This window comes from Saccoglossus kowalevskii, chromosome 19, assembly GCF_978046115.1.
Source record: "Saccoglossus kowalevskii chromosome 19, keSacKowa6.1, whole genome shotgun sequence".
Classification (NCBI taxonomy): domain Eukaryota; kingdom Metazoa; phylum Hemichordata; class Enteropneusta; family Harrimaniidae; genus Saccoglossus; species Saccoglossus kowalevskii.
This window is the reverse complement of record NC_140659.1, coordinates 19,132,296-19,153,382: the sequence shown is the minus strand read 5'-3', so window position 1 is coordinate 19,153,382 and position 21,087 is coordinate 19,132,296. Positions and strand designations below refer to the sequence as shown.

Sequence of the window (21,087 nt, the reverse complement as noted above, 5' to 3'; positions counted from 1 at the left end):
TAATCGATGGCACAATGGAAAGCAATTGTCCTCGCTTCACTGGAGTCCAACTAGACACGCAGTAGGCGTATATACAAACCATCAGAAGTGACCGCAAAGATAAGCACATATTTCGGAATATATTGGATCTGGAACAGTCGAGAGGAGGGACGCAAATAACAAGGCTGAAATTTACTACAAGCACATTGCCTACAGGTATTTGCACATATCCATTTAGTTAATAATTTGTCGTGCGTATCATGGCTGTGTACTGTACACATGGAAGTGTGTAACGACTATTAGGTTGACCCATTTCAGCCCCCTCTCGAATTGTAACGACGCCGACAACTGTAATTCAACCAGACTTGCAACTCATCATCAAACTGCGGACGTGTACAACCAAAACTGTTCAACAATTTCGCTCCCTTTAAAATGTTAGGACGAAGGAGAAATGGTCCCCACTAATTGCTCCCATGTCGTCTTAATATGTTTGCTACCATAAAGGGACTTCTCGTTTTGATACGACCTTTGTACTAGGTATCAAATAATTGTCACACTGGTTGCCGTGGGACGTTAATCAGTCAATACCGATATTGTGCCAGGACAACAGTAACTCTATCATATAAACTCAATCTGTGCCGTTATTCAGCGCCCGGTTTACAGTCTTTTTTTTTTATTGTGCTGGGACCCTGCATTGATCTGCAATTCATTTCGTGACGCGGTTGCGCAAGTTGTTAAGCTGGTTTATTCTGGTACGTATATCGTAGGAAGACTGTATCCACGGCACTGCCAATCAGCGAAGAAGGGAGTTTCAGTCTAACCCCGTGCATGTAACCAAACAACAGATCTGTTCGCGAACACCGCACACACTGTCTGCCATTGTACCGTGCTATTGGTTCCACAATCCGTATTATGGCGGTTTGAAAAGACGTCATTCTTTGTCAGTTAACCATGTCTATATCTTCAATGGTGTGTTTTGCCGGAACGCAACCACCAAAGTGACCCCGTGTGATCCCGAGTATACCCATTACTTACTATACTCGCCCCTTGCACAATGATATGATAACCCTCTGAATAAGTACGACAGTGTCGGTGTTTATTTCATTGTACATAAATCCGCGGATTAGTGATTTTAACAGCAGTTAAATTAGATTTATGCAGCGTCTAGACATTTACAATAGTAGCCTGTATAATTTCCACTTATTATACCCGTTAAGGCACAACATTTTAATTTGCTGTCAGATATTTTAAAAAGACTACCCTCATTCACTCACTTTGAAGGTTTTACGAATGAAACTATATAGAAGGATTGAAATAATTTTACCAAATTCCTCACGATCGAATTCGAAACTTGCATAATCTGTGAAATATATAAAAGTCGATCAAACTCGAGAGAAACAGCGCAGTGTATCATTACGGATATATTTATATATCTATCCTAATTAACATTTGATGTTCAAGATCCACATTCACGAGAGTCGCCCCCTGAGTGCGGTCATGAGAAATAATCGGTGAATACACAATTGTATTGAGTCTTTTCTTCTAAACCACAATAAAGTTATAAGCCGTGGATCGTATTAACAACCACGCTACTGTGATTGACATGTCGATACACACGCTATATGCTATCAAAGGGACAGCTGTCATTCCCTGGGATTGCACCATCACGGTTTACTGTTGTTTACTACGTATAAACTATTAATATACTGTAAAACACATTGAAATAGCTACATGTAATTTTAGCGAATTTGACTCAATACGTGAATTTCTTAATTTAGCTAAAATGCCAACAATATCATTGTGAGAATATACTTTATTCTAAATTAGCGACATCTTGAATTAGCGAAAGTACAGGTTAGCTAAATTAGCTAAAATGACATGTTAGCTAAAAAGACGTGTTTTACAGTATACACTGAAACGAAGGACACCACCACGCCCAATGTTTACCGCTGACTTGAAGTATTTAATATAGTCAACGTTGAATCCATTAAATATCTCAAGTGAGCAGTAAGTATCAGAAGTGTATATATTAACCTTTCTGTGTATATATTTATTAATCCACAAGGGATGCTACTAGGAATTGCCTGAATTTACTACTATTGTATACTGCTACATTATTAATACATTGTTTAGTTAATTGATCTCCAGGTAAACAACCGCGAGAATACTGACCACATATTTAAAATCATGTTTCTTGAGAATATTTAGGCAACCACTTAAAGTTAATTCCCCCAAAATTATCACCATAATCCAGGCTGAACAAATGATTGGAGAGGTGAGATGAATGTAAGTAGGTTCAGACTGTATTATAACAACACATTTTTTAGTTGTATATACTATATATAGCATAAGGTATGAACAGAATGGGGGATGAACCCATCAAACATTTGTGTGGGGCTATTAGATAATGCTGAACTAGCCTAACATTGAAAGAGTTAAAACATTTCATTGACCTAGGTGTACCAGAAAAAATACATCACTAACTATAGCACAGTATCATGGAAAATGTTATCAGACATCCTAACAATTGACACAATTGTAAAGAGTGAGGAGTCGGTGTGTATTGTTCGCTGTGTGGTCAGGATATCGGGAGTGGGATTCTTTGAGTCGGGGAAACTCACTTAGCAGCGGAGTTACAGTGATCGTTTATGTACACCCATTCAATTAGAATTATGCGCAGAGACAGGAAACACACCAAGATTTGAAGGTTGCTTGAAGGTTTTTAGTATATAATCTCACCAAGCTAGTTTGTCCCTACTAAAATTACTAAGGGGAATCACAAAACTTGGGGTGTAGGCTCTTGGCAGTCAGGCAGGTGTCTCCTCTTGGCAGTCAGGCAGGTGTCTCCTCTTGGCAGTCAGGCAGGTGTCTCCTCTGCTTAGCAACCGGGTGTTGCCTTATATCAGCAGACAGACAATTCTTCACAAAAAAGGAGCCGTTGACACTTTCCCAGTTTTTCCATGGAGTGTGAATACAGGTCACAGCTTCGGTAATAAAGTCACAGCTTGCCAGGTAATAAAATTTACAGAATGTATGAAACATCTCCAAACAAGTGTAATTCTAATTTTATTAGTAAGTCAAATTGAAATAAGTATGGATTGTATCGTTTGTGTGTTAGCAGGAACCCACAAATGATTTGGAATGTATTCTGGCTTTGTGACACAGTGCTTTCCAAGTTTTTTTTACACACCTCCACTAATGGGGTTCGGCGTGTGTCAGCCATTATTGTCAAAGACGTAGGTTCTGGTGAAAGTTAACTCCCAATGCCAGAAGCTGATGGCAAGAACATGGTCCAGTAACACTGTCCAGAAAATGCCAATGTTGATGTCATGTATGTAAGCCCTTGAAAAAACTTATAGTAGTAGTAATAGTAATACTAGTAATGACAAAACTGTCTATTTTGCAACTGGCTACTAGTAGTTCATCTTGTTTCCTTTTTGCATAGCAGAAAAACGATGAGCTAGTACATACCTTCCAAGACTTATTTGTCTTAGTTAAATAAACATTTATCACCCAAACTGCACAGTTCAGACACCCAGTTGGGCTATCAGACCTAATGTAAGATTCAAAAGAGGAAATATTCCTAGTTCTAAGCTCGTAATTTGTACTCAAACTTAGATTCGTGGCTAATGGAAATTGTTTGGATGTAATTGCAAGAATACCATCTTATGAAACCATGTGAATATAGGTGTGTAAATGCAGGGTTCATACAGGGGTCCTGTTAAAGAAGCTGGCACTGCCAAAGAAACAAAGAGGAATATTGCTTGGTAATTACTCCTTAATAGCTTGTGTCTGAAACGACATCAATATCGTCTTTGAAGGACTGTTACTGTGCTAGGACCATCTTATACAAACATAGAGGACTAACTAAATCAACTCCGACAACAGTCAGAATCCACAAGCAAATGTACAACTCCAGAAAACAAAACACAACACAGCATCACACAACATGGACCTTCTGAAAACGAACCAAGACCTGATTTCAGAAGTTTCGAAAGAAGGTGAGCCATCTTGTCCGCTACAGCACCACATATCTCCCCTGCAATATACATCTCAAAACCGCTCATTAACTAATTGGGAGATGAAATTTATAGTATGTGATCCAGGTTATGTTCAAACTTCAGTGATCATTTGTAATAAAGGAGGATATACCTTCCATAAAACTGTTTTTGAATCGAGTCATTTAGTGATGAAACCTTGATGAATAATAAGTTTATAGAATGCAGCTTACAGACGACTGAGCAGCAGGAGAAACTATGTCCTGCTCAGCTAATCCAGTGGTAACATAATATTATTCACTCTCTGCAGTTTGAAAAGGACTGCAGCTATGAGCTGAAATGGTGGAAAGAAATAATCACGTTCTGCCTTGTCATTGCTAGTGTGATCCAAGTCAATATTAGATTGCATTGTGTTTGACATGCAACCACTCACCAGTGGTTGGTAAATAGGTCTATAGATCGCACTGACCATAGATTGATACAGTTGGTTCACTATCGACTGGGTTACATTGAATACATTGACTCTTTCGTCAGATTGTTTGCAATTGCAACAACATGGCTTTGCTCCATAGAAGTATTTCCACTGCATGTTTGTTCAACATCGCTGATTCTATACTTTGTCGAGGTAGTGCAGGACTGAGTTTTGACTAAATGTCTAAACGCTAACAGTGTGCAATGAATGCAAGGACCGGATCTGAAAGAAGGTCCGTGGATAGTACTCACTGCGATAGTACTAGTCGCATATGACTGAATGTATAACATTGTCAGATACCAAACTTCCCCATTGTAGAATAAACATTAGCAGTCGGTGAGTGGCTGGAAAATAGATTGTTGGCAATGAGGCTGTACAATGTGGGCTACACTGCCAGGTTAACCATCAAACAGGTTGTTGGTGGTTGGCTAGCATCCAGTTGGTTGCATGCTTCTCTATGGGTCCTTTAAATTTGTACACCTTAGATTGTTGGCCTTGGACAAATGATTCCCAGAAGATGATGTGATTTTGAGGCCGATTGCATTCGGGAAGTATGTAGAGAAAACAAAGCATTGGTTGAAATGCATGCTATTGCTAGTAAATGGAACCATCAGCAAGTGTGGCTCAATAAGGAAATGGTAATTGGTAGCACATCATTTTTTCGAAGGGCTTCTGAGGTTCCATTAGGTGCCATTGTGTTGGTGACTGTAGAATTGAAGATGATACTGCTGTTGGCAATGGCAAAAGAAGGCCCAACGTGGCATCAACTGCATTGATGAAACTCGATGCATTGCTGAGATGCATTTCCCTGGATTTATGGCACTGAAGACTCATTCACACTCCAGATGAGGCAAGATCAATATACGCCTGGATACTAGTTTTGTATTGGTTGGAAATCATCATATCGTTAGAAAAGATAATCAACTGGCGGGTACAGGTGTCAGGAATTCGCCCGGCCGCGGATTGGTAAGGCAAGTGAGTCACGATCAGGGAAGTCACAGAAATTGGCATCCAAGGACTATAAGCAGGCAATAAACGTTGCGAATTCTGATCAGAATTCATTGATTGATGACTCAACACCTCTGGTGACGTCGAGACCAGCTGGCTACTAGTTTCCTGACCACACACTCACTAGTTTCAGAGTCAGAGATGGGTGACAGCATTACAGTCTCAGGCATCCAAATTCCAAGCCTCTTGAGACCAAAACTCGCAATCCCCAAATGCCACACCATTATCGCTACGCCCACAGCTTTCCATACAACTGTGGTGATGATCACAGGCCTGCATTCTAATATATTAAGCTGGCAACGTTGTTTGGTTGGGAATGGGGCAGCAGCCATATTACACAGATGCACGTAGTCTTGAGAAGATGAAGAGTTTGTTCTCTTTTTTTCTGACAATATTTGTTTTCTGTGATGGTTTCCAGATCAAAATGTTCTAGAGACACTCAATCAGTGAAAAAATTAAAAATGTGAATTGACTAGCATAAACTACTGTAGAATCAAGATTTACTGCCCCCTAATTTAAAGCTGAATTTAATCAATAAATTGGAAAATTAACTAGATGACTATTTTGTCCTATGCGCATGCCTTTGATACATGATTGGCCTTTGGGTACAGCCATACTTCAAAATATGTAATCTAATATTTTCATGTTCATTACAACCACGTACTAAAACTTGCAGTGTGTCCAGGTTTTGTGACAACGGTACAACAAGTTAGATGAGCCAGTTTCTGAAAAGTGGTACAATAAATTAGGTTGCTCACGTGACAAGTCTCTGAACATTGTTCGCATTCGATAGTGTGCATTGAAACAGCGTGTTAGATTGGTCACGTGTTGCAAATGAACATTGTTGGCATTCTGTATTGTGCAATGGTTCAACAAGTAAGACTGGTCACGTGATCGGTTTGGTCACGTGTCCAGTTTCTGAACATTGTTCGTATTCCGCAGTACACGGTGATAAAATAAATTAGATTATTATTTAAATCGCTACTAAAAAAATGGTCAACAATTTTTTTAAAGTCTTTTTCAAAATTGTCTTATCTTGCAATAGTTAGTTAATATTAAAAGACGAGACACAGTTTCCATGGTAACGTGGAAATAACATACCCAACAGCAGATCTTCATACAAAAGTAGTATAGGGAAATTTACAAGTTCAAGAACACGAAACAAACGAATGGCAACAACTGACTAAACAATGGAAACGTTCATTTTGAACATCGGTTGTTATTGATCATGAAATAAGTGGTAAAACTGTAAGGGTATTTTAAGGAGAGCCATTAAGAGTACCACTCGGAATTATTAACAATACTCCTTTTACAGTTATATGTATGTGTCCTGCGTTATAATCTCACCCGGGAACTCGTGGACGTGTTTTGATCAATGTTTTGTTGGCAAAGAAACACTTCAGTTTGAAGGAGGCTCCACAAGGGAGCCATGCAGTGTAAAAAGTAGAACGTATAACCTGCTGCTGAATAACCTTGGGGAACAAGCAGTTTAAACGCTTGAAATGTGGTTCAGACTCGCGAGCTACGTAACAATACTTTCTTCTATGCTTTCACGTGTACGTGACGCAATTCAAAATGCACGGTCTTGTGAGCGCAGTGACACCATAACGGGAGAGTCAACGGTTCCACAGAGCTTTGTTTGAGATTGACTAGAAATCCGAGCAGGAGAGCCTGAAAGAAAATTTACCTCACGTCATCAAAGAGCAATTAAACACTGCTCAGACGTGGGAACATGTATAATAGTCTGTGTTTACTTGTTTCATTGGCCGAGGTGAAACTAAATTGGTGTAAATGCTATCGTGGCTAGCATGCTGTAGTTTCTGTGCACGAAGCTTACTAGTAACGTCTGTTGACGGAAGACACCGAACTCATTGTTGCACTGTGAGCAGACTTTTAAGTTGAAAATACTCTATTGTTAGGTTTCGACCTGACAAACTTGACTTTTATTTGTGTTGTCGCCTTCTTGTATGCTCAGTACTTGGAATCAATCTTTCAAAATGAGGAAAAACTTGACAAACACAGTTGATGTTGTGACGTCGACATATTTGTTTGTTTATTTGCGCCTCCGGAAAGAGACATGATAAATCGAACCATAGACTCTACTGGAGCGTCTATGATCGAACGTATGAAATGCGCATGCGCAATAACGTTTGCCTGTAAGTGTTCTTCCCAAACAAACTAGCTGGGAGCTGCTATTCATGTAAGTTCACAAAAAACGTGATTTTGTCTAATTTGATTTTAATTTGTGCGTATTACTTATATGACGTGTGTTTATATCACTTTTAGTAAAACACGGGAGTGGTCGTATCCTCAACGTGGAAATGGATTTCGCAGTCACCCTATCGGGGGAAGGCCCTTGGGGATTTCGCGTTAAAGGAGGCGTCGAATCGAACGAGCCGCTTACTGTATATAAGGTAGGACACTTCACCGATCTGTCGTTAATCAAACCATGTGTTATTTAATGTACTCCTGTTTTTCGTAAATATACATTTAAATTGATTAAAATCTCGCCCGAATTGTTAAAATAAAAATAAAAAACATTGCAAATATTGAGTTCTAAATGCAGTACAACTGTGGCGGGGTATCGTCTTAATTGGTATGAGCACCTATTCAGCTTACAGGTAGTATATACGTGGCCTTTGAATCGCCCTTTTAAACACTACCACATACCAACGAATCCTGCATAGTTAAAATGTAGTCATTAAACATATAGGTCAACAGAGGTCATGTTCCCCCACTTTACAGTACAGTAAAACCATGAACCTAAAGTATATGATTGCGTAGTGAACCCATAATTCGACGCGAGTGTTTAGAACAAACGTCATTTTGTAGGAGTTGCGAGACAGAATTCTTTAAACAATAACAACTCGACGAGAAATTAAAGTTGACGTTTCAGATGACTGCCTTGTTGTACGGTTCACCCACACCCATGTTACCTGCCAATGACAGGGTTAAATGTGATTTACAGCTCTCTCTCTATTCACTCCCAGCCAGTTACCTTCCTTTTTTACTGTAAACGTATGTTGGCTTTTAGAGTCATGGCGATAAATGTTTACTTGCCCAAGCATTGTGCGGATGGATGTTTATTGCAGTGTACATTTCATGCGTTAAACTCATGCAAACTGTCAGCGCAGTAATCGTATGATTCGTATATCCGTTATGCGATATCACATAAAATATGATAACTATATCCGCGGAGAGAATAAAGGTCCGCCTGGTATTACGTATGCAATCACAGAAAAATAAACGCACCAACGCGATATTTTTTTCAAATTAGAATATATTGATGCATAGTGCATCGACGCGTTAAGCATATACAGTAAGCCCCTCATAAAAATGAACAAATCTACTTAAAATCAAATCACGGGAACAGAAAATGCACCACAGTCGGTAAAATAGTATCATGACTCCAACATGTATCAATAATGTTAATGGTGACATACTGGTTTTAAGATCACACACACGATTTGGATTTTCCTCAGAAACTTAAAAAATTATATAAATATGTATATATAGGTATCACTTGTCTTAATCACAGAAACATATGAGTAATTATCAACACGCCCCCAACAAGATATCAACCGCAGCGTTTTTAGATTATCCATAATACGAGGAATACTTACACATCTTCGTGTGTAATCGGAGACTTCTAAATTAGTATGGTTTACATAAATCATAAAAAATACTGTCAGATATATTCCAAGGTCCCACCAGTGGCAAACGTATCATGACACTAAGACGGCCAATTGTTTAGTTTATGGTAAATCTTGTATTATATATCAAATCTCAAAGGGTTTCCAAGGATCGTTTTCGTTCCGTGTCATACAATACACGTAAACAAATAATGATGTAATTTAATAAACAGAAAATGAAATTTAAAAGTTCGTATTAAATCATGCAGCTAATTAATATGTTAAAACATCGATATATTAGATCAATAATATATAATTATATATAATAATATTGAATATGCATCAAGATCCGCCAGTAATTGATTAAAATAAACATACAGTCGTTTGGTTCAGTTGCCCGATAAACGCGCGAGAAACATTCCCGAGTTCTAGCCCCGTTTCTGAGCCAAGTTACAAAGACTTTATCTACGGTCTTATTACAAAAAAGAACGTTGTACCATCGTTCGTATGAAGGGACAGTGGTTGTGTACAATCGCGTACTCCCATCTCCAAGATCATTTTTAGTGAATATTTCGAGTTATTTACAATACTCACATTTTATTCGTTCAGAAAAAAAAACAGACCAAAGAATCATATACCGACGGACACATATGGATACCAAACAAAAACGTGCTTAATATGCGTTGCAAAAAGTCAATTTCAAATGCAAGTATATTTTCTTCAAATAAGAAAAAAAATGTAACCATTCTTGAAATGTAATATTTGGGGGGGGGGGTCAGTACATTTTTATAAAGCACTATTCACTGTTAGTAATTATTAAGCTGAATTCTAATCTACCCTGAGGCCCACTAAAATATGTACTAGTATATAATAAAATAAAAACAACATTGCAATGACAGTATTAAATCACCAACAATAAAAATTAAACATAAACTACGGGGACAATGTAAAAGTAGTAATCTAAAAAAAAAGTAGGTCCAGAGGAATTCCTACTTCGGGATTGTTTTTCATAACCCGGTGGTCAGAAAATAATATGCAAGTCCAAATGCTGTTTTCGTTATCGGAACTTAAAGGTTAAAGTTCAATATAGGATTATACTCTACGTATACTGTCTAAATTAAAATATGAGGTCGAATGTAATAGTAGTCTTCTGAATTAGTATGGCTTACACAAATCATAAAAATAATCATTCGAAAGGTCTCAACAGTGGCAGCCGTATCATGACACTGATACGAAAAGTTGATTTATTTGTCATGGATGCATTACATAACCCATTACTTGAATCAAGAATGATCCTTCAGTTTTCAACAGGACGAATATAATCATCTCCACCTCGCGATAATGCACGTGAGATATAAACGAAGTCGTACATAATTTATGTAAATTATTAAAATATTTAATTAATAATTTACATTTTTTTTATTTGAATATGTGTATCCAATCATGTAGGTAAATAGTCTGTTAACTAAGTATAGGTGTATATTAATTAGTTTCAGCCAATTATTGAAATAAACATGTTTCATATTTTTTTATATAGTGTGAATCTTCTCATGTGAACCCCACGTAGAAGATTGTATACTGATCACACTTTGCAACTTAGCCAAGATGCATAATCTGTAGTTAACAATTTAAATTAACGACAGTGGGGTTTAAGATTACGAATACTAACATTATATACAATCAAACGAAACGATTTCCTACTCTTTTAAAGTTTACAAACAGAACATTTGTAATAATATTAAACCCCATTTTTCATAAAGAAAATATGTGCTCGGAATTTGCGCATCTTAAGTTTTTGGTAGCAGGACGACTTTCCTCTCGCTACACTGTTTCATGACAGTGGCGTTAAAGTTTCACAAAGACCCCCTAGTATACTTATTTTGTCCCACAAAAGAAGAGCGCATGCATTAACCTGACAACATGTCGACATAGTAAAAACGACTCCCAATTGTCAGAGAATATTTGCCCTCATTGGAATGAATTCAACCATACCAACAACAAGTCATTAAACGTTGAACCGAATGACTTGTCTTGTAACTCAACATACGTTGATAAAATTAACACATAAACACATCATCACGAACTCAGAAATATCTCGCATATTATCCTCAACAATGCGTATCAGTGTCAAAGCATGGCGGCCATAAATCAAGCAATAATACAGCTTCCAAGCAGCTTCCCTGGAAGTAGCGCCCTCTAGCGACACAAAGCTTATATGACGTTAAAGTTTCGTAGGAGGGTTTTTCAAAAAAATGGTTTTATTGGCATATGACCACAGATTAAAACATCGACGATGTGAACGACCTCCATTTCAAACATTAACGTCACGCCTCGAAGTTAGAGGGCGCGACTCATGTTTCCGATTGCATCCTCGTTAGAATACGTAAGTATATCGGAACACAGCACCCCCGCCTGGACACGTATCGACTTTACAGTGAACCACGTTTACCCATGAGAATTTAGCGTGAATTACACTGAGATATTCTGTTTCCCAATATTTGCATCTGTGATTGGATACAATTAATCACGTGCTACATATTAAGATGATATTTATATGGTATATACAAATGTATGCACAATTATGTGAATTATTCCAACATATGTAGTTCGTATAGACTTTTAAAACATGTACCATTGTCAGTATAATCATGTGTTCAGACTATTGTTCTGACGTTGGCAGTTCCCAGGGACTTGTTTTGCTTATTTCACAGCAGAAGTCTCCGCCCAAGACGACATAATTACTCCAAGACGACATAATTACTCCTGAAATGCTAACCATATACTAACAAAGCACTGTTAAATCGCACGTGCATGAACGCAATACTGTCAATCATAAATTAAATCACGTGATCTCTCAGTTGATATCAACAGGCAAGGCAGCCCAGGCAAACGTTAAAACAAATGACGTAATTGTGAAGATAAACGATGATTGGACAAAAGACATGGCTCTGACAGAGGCTACTAAAATAATACGTTCTACGACAAGAGATCTCCGCCTTGTAGTTCGAAGGTAAGGAATTGCAACTTTCCATTGAAATGCCCGGATGTTGAACTCGTCGTAGGTCACAGGTGTTCGTAGGCACACACACCTGTGTACAATGTACGATTTACATTGTTTTTATTCATTTCAGTAAAACTAATACAAATCATTAATCCGCTCAACTGCACAGGACGTGATTCGTGCTTCATTAGTTCACGCTAACTTAATGTTGCGAACGTGATTGACAAACAAATGATTTCATGAAAGCGGTGTTTTGTTCAAGTTGATGTGTAATATATAGTTTGTAATTATTGTGTTTTACTGAATGCCGTGGGTACAAATTATCGCTGACTGAACGACTACATTTTAAAATTAGTAAAATCGGCATTATTTTACAAATTGAACTCCCTTTCCTGTTTTTTTTTCTCAATAGGGGAACGTATAAATTCGCACCCCCACAAGCAGTATGGAATAGGCCTACCAGCGCTGTCACCATGGCAACGTCACCGGTGTCATCAACTCACTCGTTCGTTTCCCAATTCAGTCCTCCTCTCCACGGCCATACCCCAGTGCGTACTGGTGAGCTTAATATGTCGAATTCCTCGCAAGACAAAACTAAACTTTGGAAACAAACTGCCGGGAACGAGGTCGGAGCAACTAGGGGAAATTTTGTGTCGCCGTCGTCTCATGTAAAGTCGCCAATAGAAACCAATGAAAGGCTTATTAACCAAAATGGTTCAACCCATAATGTCATATCCATGGCAACACCTGATCGGTATTTTGACGTGAAACATCATTCTCCGGCAACTTATGAAGATGCATATGAACCGCGTCGTGACAGTGTGCCAACTCCTGCAAGACCACACAGTGCGCATTTCGAAAGCTGTATACATGATCCGCGTACGAAGCAGTCCTCCCCGGTATACAAGCCTGTTATTACTCGTAGCCCAATCACCAAGGCGCATCTCTATGGTTCCAATCCCGATGACGCCGACGTGGAATCACTGTGTAGTTCTTGGTCAGCGACAAGTAATAAAGAGGAAATAGTTCGGGAACAGCAGTATGAACCTATGAGAAGTCCCACCAAGGTTCCCGGATACTACGGTCGGCTCCAACACGAGACTGAGCAAAGAGATGCAAAAACGGATTCCGGTCAATATCAAATCCGTCCCAGCAGGGTTGAGAAGGATGCGTATCACAGCGACGGTGAAATCATGCGCCCTCAACAGTTGCTCAGTAAAAAGGAGCAACACGATAAACCAAGCTCGGTGGCGTCTATACCAAAACAAAACATTAGACCCGCAGCTATGAACAGAAATCCCACCCGATCAAGAAACGCTCAGTCATCTCCACAGAGCAACGGCGTAGTTAACCCATACAAGCAATTGTACAGTCGCGCTGAAATCAGTCGACAAAACACCGGTCGGCATGGTATGCCGAGTCAGCAATACTATAGCGATGTTGAAGACCATCGTACGCGGTACATCAGGCGAAGTGACACTGTGCCTAATCACAGCGACATCGAAGGACAACCAAGACGACGGCCAGTAAAAACTTACGTTGCCCCTAGCAACCAATTTTACAGTGATACCGAGGACTACGATCGAGGTAATTTGCGTCGCAGTTTTCTCAACGCCGGTCATCATCAACACCCTGGCGGGAATACGTCCAGACGAAGAGCAAGTGCTGGAACGGCTGTCCATGGAAGCCGACAGTACAACGGTACAGAACCAAACCTAACTCGTGCTGCCGGAGAAGTGGTTAGAGAACCTCAATATACGCCTCGCGCGCTGAATAAACCGACCACAATGCCAAAATATTACGACAAAATAGAAGCGCTCATATCAGACGACGTTGTAGCTATGTCCGACACCGAGGCCATTACTCCTAGATATACTCGTAGACGAAAGGGCCGCTATAGTGAAGGCGATATGTCTAGTCTAAATCAACATCAGCAATCTAGACAAAAAATGGATTTTCATAAAAATAAAGAAAACATAACTTTTGGTGCGTTGAATGATGTCCCTGAACAAAAGTATCGATCGTCACAGTATCAACATTCTCGAGGCGAGTACGCAGGCGGTACCACATTTCAAAGAGCGCCCGCACCGACTGAACTGAGGGACACCCCGCACGGAAAACCAGAATGGAGACCTGCGGATTCAACACAGTACTCAGATTATGTAAGTATGACATTTACCCGGATATAGAGATGAAATAGATATTGGTGCATGTTTACAGTCATCGGTATTAGTGGTTGGTGGTGGTGATGATGATGGCGGTCATGCGATGCAAAATAAATATGTTTTCACTATGAAATTACCATCTTGAATTTTCAAGGTGAATGTTCCGGCGAAGCACTCCACTATCACATTGAAGTATTTCATTAGGACTACGTGTATGTGACAATGCCCTCACAGTTTAGAATCAGTTTACCAACAGCCAATCATATTGCTTCTTTCTTCAACGCGCTTGGCCAAGCTATCATAATCTTCGGGGCGGAACTAATTCACGAGACGCTCAACGTTGCTATTTAAGACGCGCACCACTCTACCTTGTATTTATATGGGCTCTGCGCGAGCTGCCGGGTGAGCTGCTGTGAAACACCGGTCGAAAAGCCGGTGAAAATAGCTAAAATCGAGAAAACAGCACAAACTTTGAAGACATCCTAAACAATCAAATTTAAATATGTTGCATATGTAGGGGTAATCTTGTTACACTGTTCAGGGGGGTGTCAACAACCATCCCAAAATACCGTTTTCTGAAAATTTGTTGTCGGGTGTGTTTAAACCGAAGAACGAAAAACAAAGAACGAAGACAGAATATTCATACTGTTTAATCATAACAGTTTAATACATTTACATGCACTCATCGTTCATACTGTTTAATCATAACATATATTTTCTTCGTTCTTCGGTTTAAGCACACCCTTTGTTTTCACCATGATGGTTGCCAACAATTTTGTTTTGTGTTTTTGATTATTACAGAGAAGAAACGCAACACCGTTCAGCAGTGAAGACAAAAATACATCAGATTACCAGAAGCACTTCCCTACTCATACACATTTACACGGTCCTCGTAGTCATGGAAACCAACCACACCATGTTTGGATGTCAACAAATGATTACGTTGTGCAAAATGACCAACAAGAAATACCAAAATATACTAATCCCCAATATTTTAGCGAATCCGAGGCAGAATACTATAACACACGTACGTATTCAGATTCAGGGCCTGATCCCGTACATTTAAACCAACCACGTCGCTCAACTGGGAATGTGTATAACGCTATTCAAGACGCGGCCAAGACAAAACCACGACCACTGTAAGTATAGAATAAATTGTTTAGTTTCCGATGCTGACTGTTTCCATGTACATTACAAAACATGGCGTATGCAATGTGTAGTAACACTGTTAGTGTAACACGTTCAAAACTTAAATTTATTCAAATGCGCATGAACGTACCAACAATTCAATAGTCTGACAAGGTCGCGGGGTCTGATGCCGTTCGGTCGGTGAGGGCGCCACTCACGCCTACATGTCAGGCTAACATTTCAAAGGCTGTTCATTTTTCATTTAATGACTACTACTCTGAGCGCTACAAACTACAGCATATTTTCACTTTACGACACCTTATAACCCAGTGTGTGTATAAACCTTAAACCAAAATGCTATCAAATTTTCAAACTTATCTATGCCGCCGCTTTGATGTCTAGATGGTATTTGCCCTATTGTCTACTTGATAGGTTGCTATCATGGCCTTGTGGGTATATACATGCCATCATGTTTGCGCAACCATGGTTAATGGGTGATAAATTTCAAAGGAAGCGCTGGGGTTTAAATTATAATTTCTGTTCAGTAGGAACTTTGTATTGTTAAGAAAGTGAGCTGCATGCTTGCGGTATTAGAGGGCACATGACCAGAGTTGGTCGTAACGTAGTTAACTAATGTTCTGACCTTGTAATCAAACTGCGTTTTATTAGTTATGTCAGCGCAGATAATCACATTGAAAGTGATCTAGGGTCAACCATATCACTTTTATACTTTGAAAATTAACATGTGAAACGGGTACGTACGCGCAATTGAAAATGGTGAAGAGTGCAAAGTTGATCGCAAAACTCCTCACGCACCAGAGAAAACTGATAGCGTCGATATTCTCAGCAAGGCGTGGGATATTTGACATGTGTTCTATATATAGTCTGTAGTCGCGAATTTTGGCATAATTAAAAACAAGTGTTGTATTCCCCCTGTTAGACCAAAAACAGTTAACAATTTCTATTGTTTTTGGTTACCTTTCCCACGACTTTGTGGAAAACGCGTACAAATGCTAAATTGTACTGATTATAAAGACACGTGTATTCTCGGTTCTCATTGTTGATTGCTGTAAACATCGCAGGCAAACGCGAAGAAGAATCGTGACGTCATATTTGCTCAAACGTGCATCAATAAACTGGTATAACTGGCGATTACTAAACGTGATTACACATACAATATTAAAGCGGGAGGGTCGTCACCTGCGCACGCGCGGGAATTGAGTCCCAAGCGACGATAATAACACACGCTAAAAACGCAAAGGCTCATGGGTAGATGTTTGTTTGTAAACAACGACACGCTATGGCCATATGACGCATGCGCAGGTGACGACTCCCCCCGCTTTAAGTTCCAAACTATCTAGGACATAGAGTACACCATTGTTCAGGAACGGGTTTGACGTGGGAATGTCATTCACTTGAGTGTCCATACATTACCCCGTACCACTCACATCTCTCATTGAAATGTATCTCGGCGTGCTATCTCCACGATGTTATAGTGTCTGCATTACGAATTGTGAGTGTTGTGAACCCTTTACGAGTTCCCCTTAATTTAGCTTTGGGATAATTGGTCCGCGTTAATGGTTTATGACCGGGGTGGTTATTAACCATTAACCGCATATGCAAATATCCCCCTGTCACTATGACAACAACCGTAAACCAGTACTATACTTTGTATAGCTTTGTTGAATTTACCTACTATATGATACAGAGCGGTAAACACTATATACTAGTACTAGTTCATTCTATCGATATTTTGTTGGAAATTCAATCATCATAACACTCATAATACACATAACCGCTTCGTTTTTGTCGGTAATTCATGTCCTTCTAGGACCGATTATTGCGTAGACAATTGCTTGTCGTCTGTGCATTGTGTATCTCATTGCGTATTCAATACAGTTTCCGATGGAGACATCGTCGCCTATACCGCGCCCTCTTGTGGCAAAAAGCTAACTGCTTCGTCCTCTACAAATATATTGTGTTTCATGGGAAAACCGCCAATACTGGCGTAAATACTGGCTAAAGTAAATTGTACTCAGTTGTTGGGATGGCTCATAGGATAACATTTAATATTGGATTGAGGCACATTGAAGAATGAATATTATGCAATAAGCGAGTTTCCATCAACTGCGAGATATCGTGAAAGCCGTGGATCGAACGTCAGCCGCAAAAGATCGAATGATTTGAGCGGTTATTCCGTCGGAATGTCGCTCTTTCAGAGAGGAATATGGTGTTGGAATACTTTTACTTCATCAAAATTCACCATAGTCAAACGTGTACAGCACACAATAAAGCGATTGTCGCGTTTGTCCTGTTTCACACATAATGCGGGATCTCGCAGTGAACGGAAATGGTCTATAATTAGACCACGTCAAATTTTAGTATTGTTGTTCGATACTGTAGATTGACGAACTATTATTTGTCATAACCTGTTCTCGACTGTGTATTCGTACGGTGAAACAATGAACGCATGCGCACTGTTATGTTGGTACGTATAATTATAACAAACAGTTCATATGCCTAGTGTTTTCCATGTAACGAATATTGTTGTGTGTGCAACAGAAGAACCATTTTTTTCGCTTTTAGTCCGTTTTACTTCATTTTCTTTTATTCACATTTTGCCATTAAAGATGCTTACTGTAATAAAATAAAATAAAAACAATCATATTTATTGTCATTATGCTATTTACAATTATCACAAATGCCAAATCACAAATCAAATTACAGCAATTGGACACCATACATTTTCTCATCTCCATGGTAACCACGCGCAGCTGTATACGTATGACAATTGCATCACTATCCAAAATTTGTTATGTACTATATAAATTGTATAGTACTTTGACAAATTACACCAATGTTATGACAGAGCTATGCGTAGAATTGCTGTGTATTTAATAATTGCCTTCAGTTAATAAACGATAATCAACACATTTTGCGATTATTTTAGGACTAGTTAGCATGCGTCAGATGGCCATAGCGTCTACCCAAGAGCTTGGGATTCGATTTCCGCGCGTGCGCAGGTGACGACCCTCCCACTTAAATATTAATATAATATTATTGTTTAAATGATATACCATACTGTAGACCAAATCTTATTATGATTTATCATTATCTTGTGTTCACAGGGCACACGAGAGTACTCTTTAGATGAAAAATTAAAAACCACTAATATGCACGCATGTGCAATGATTGCTAATGTCCATACCAAAACAACAAGTGCGCATGCGTATTAGAGAATTGTGTCGTTTTATGAAACGAATACGAAGTGTGCCAGTTTATCATAAATCATAGCCTAACGTATTCCAAGTTCATCATCATCTAATATGAATAGTAAAAATACATGTACATGTTCTCGACCATATTGCATCTTTAATTTACCATCACAGCGACACATTTATATGGATGCATTGGAAACCATCCATAAAACGTATTTTAGAACACTTATTTGGAGTAACCATTTCTTGCGTGTTACACGGAAGCACATTTGCATTATGGGTAATAAATAGTGGTACTCTTTACTCTTTGTTTCCAGAAACTTTCGCGTCGGCGTGGACAGCGGATCTGACGTTTACAAGACAGTACATGCCGCCACGCCCCCGGGAAGACCAGGACAAACGAGTGCGCAATATGTGAAAGGGTTTGAAGACGACGAAATCGAATATTATGATTACGGTAACCCTGTCATCCAATCGCCGTCTTTCGTGAAATTACACAGGATTTTAGAAGATTCTGAAGAATTGTAGAACATTATTACTGCGAATATCATGATTATGATATTACCGATTTTATATATATAATCTATTATATTATATTATTCGTGGCCTTCTTGGAAATCTGCACACATGTATTTACATATACATATTAAATTAATATTGGTTTGTGAAGGCACTAAAAGAGCAAATTCTGAATCAACGTCCTTCGATGACGTCATCCTGAGGGAGCGCCTGAAACAAGAGTTAAGGAGTTAGAAGTTAGATGAAGTTACCAAAAATAAAAGATTTTTAAAAATAAAAAATATGTCGTCAACACAAAAGTTGTCGTCAGGCATATGGGAATAAAATATTTGCTAGAAAAAGAATATTTAATTAGATGTATTCGTATTCTCCTATTTGTGTACTGCGTCATGTTTATATCAACCCACAATGTTGATGATATTCGATGTAGTCAAGGTTACTGGATTGAGTTCGGCTATTTTTTCCCATCAGCATTAATTTATACAACCAACATTTTAACAAGCTACAATAGCAATTCGTTTATAAGTGTGAAATGTTGTCACAAGAGGGCGCAGCAATCTTGATTCGAAGAAATAATTAAACAAATGCGAAAACTCACTAAATTCAAAGTACGTACCAGAAAATAAAAGCGCATGCAAATATTGTTTGTGTGAGCGATTAAAATACTATTTTTAATTAACGATAAACAATAATAGAGTGCCTATATCTATCAACATTCAATACTGAAAAAAAATATTAAAAAAACAACACAAATATTACCTTTTTAATTCTCTTTTCTACGCAATATTTCTAACTTTCATTACAAATCTACTGCCGAGTACCGCTGGTGCAATACAGCGTATGTATATTGCCAACAAGCTGATCTCATTTCAAGAGATATATTACTAAATATTATACTCTTTATAGAAACTTGTTAAAATAAGTGACATTCGATATTTTGTAGCACGTTTATTCGCCCGACTGTGTCGCCCTCTGCCGTTGGACATTGGAGAATACGTCTTCAGACGGCCAGTTGTCATAGTGACAAATCTCTACACGTGGGGCGCGTTAATTAATAACAGAATATGATGTAATATTAATGTATTTAATTCGTATTAATATTGTACTGACGAGATGTTATTAATTATAATGTAGCTCCGAATAATTATGTTGTTTTTTAGTTACATAAAATGGGTGGGTTGGATAATATAAACTTGGGAAAAATATACATATCCCATCATTTGAATTCTGTATGAAAATTGTATTACACATTTTTTCAAACAGCCAAGTAAAATAAATCAGTCTGCGTATCAAGAACGTTCAAATCGTTTTTGTGATGCATGCCGGGAATCGCCAACAAGAAGTATGGGAGATGTATGCAAATTTATTATCTCTATAAAAGTTCTGTTCACAAAACAAAGATGTTTCTTATACATTTTCTGTATTAATTTTGACATGATTATCGATTATTCATGAATGTTATAAACTGTGGCGTAATACTAGTGTTCAATATTTGCCAAAAAATGTATGTATGTTGTGTTATTTTTCATCTTTCACTGTGTTAGGTTTTGTTTTGCATGCCAAAGTATACAGGGCCAACAGAATAGAGTTGTTTCTGATCAGCGCATGCGTCAATTTGAAGGATGTGTTTCAAACTTATTGTTTTGGGCTAATATATATATATATATAACGAAACAATAAAGAAAAAAGAAGGCGTTTTATCGCATCATTTGTTTAACATCTCATGGTCGGAACAACTTTGTTTTTGTTTAAACAGGGGAAAAATAATTATTTCTGGCGAAGCGCCTAGGTCAGCAGTATTTTCTTTATTCTTCGTCTAACAAGGTTAGTTTATTTGGTTATTGCCTCACCACTATACGTTGACAGATTCTATTTAGCCAACATGTATTTAAGGTAGATGTTTGAGAATGTTACACAATGTTTGAGAAAATTTGTCATAAATAGCATGACAATGTTCATTGTTGTTC

The 21,087-nt window shown here is 38.4% G+C and overlaps 1 protein-coding gene across 1 annotated transcript; it reads left to right on the top strand.

Moving 5' to 3' along the window:
* Nucleotides 1-109: 109 nt before the first annotated feature.
* On the top strand, nucleotides 110-20,825 carry LOC102800803 (uncharacterized). Its single transcript, XM_078007092.2, has 6 exons — nucleotides 110-195; nucleotides 7,744-7,871; nucleotides 11,948-12,099; nucleotides 12,503-14,252; nucleotides 15,057-15,394; nucleotides 18,919-20,825. The coding sequence occupies exons 2-6, from the start codon at nucleotides 7,779-7,781 to the stop codon at nucleotides 19,127-19,129; spliced, it is 2,544 nt and encodes an 847-aa protein (XP_077863218.1). The 5' UTR covers nucleotides 110-195; nucleotides 7,744-7,778; the 3' UTR covers nucleotides 19,130-20,825.
* The last annotated feature ends 262 nt before the right edge of the window (nucleotides 20,826-21,087 follow it).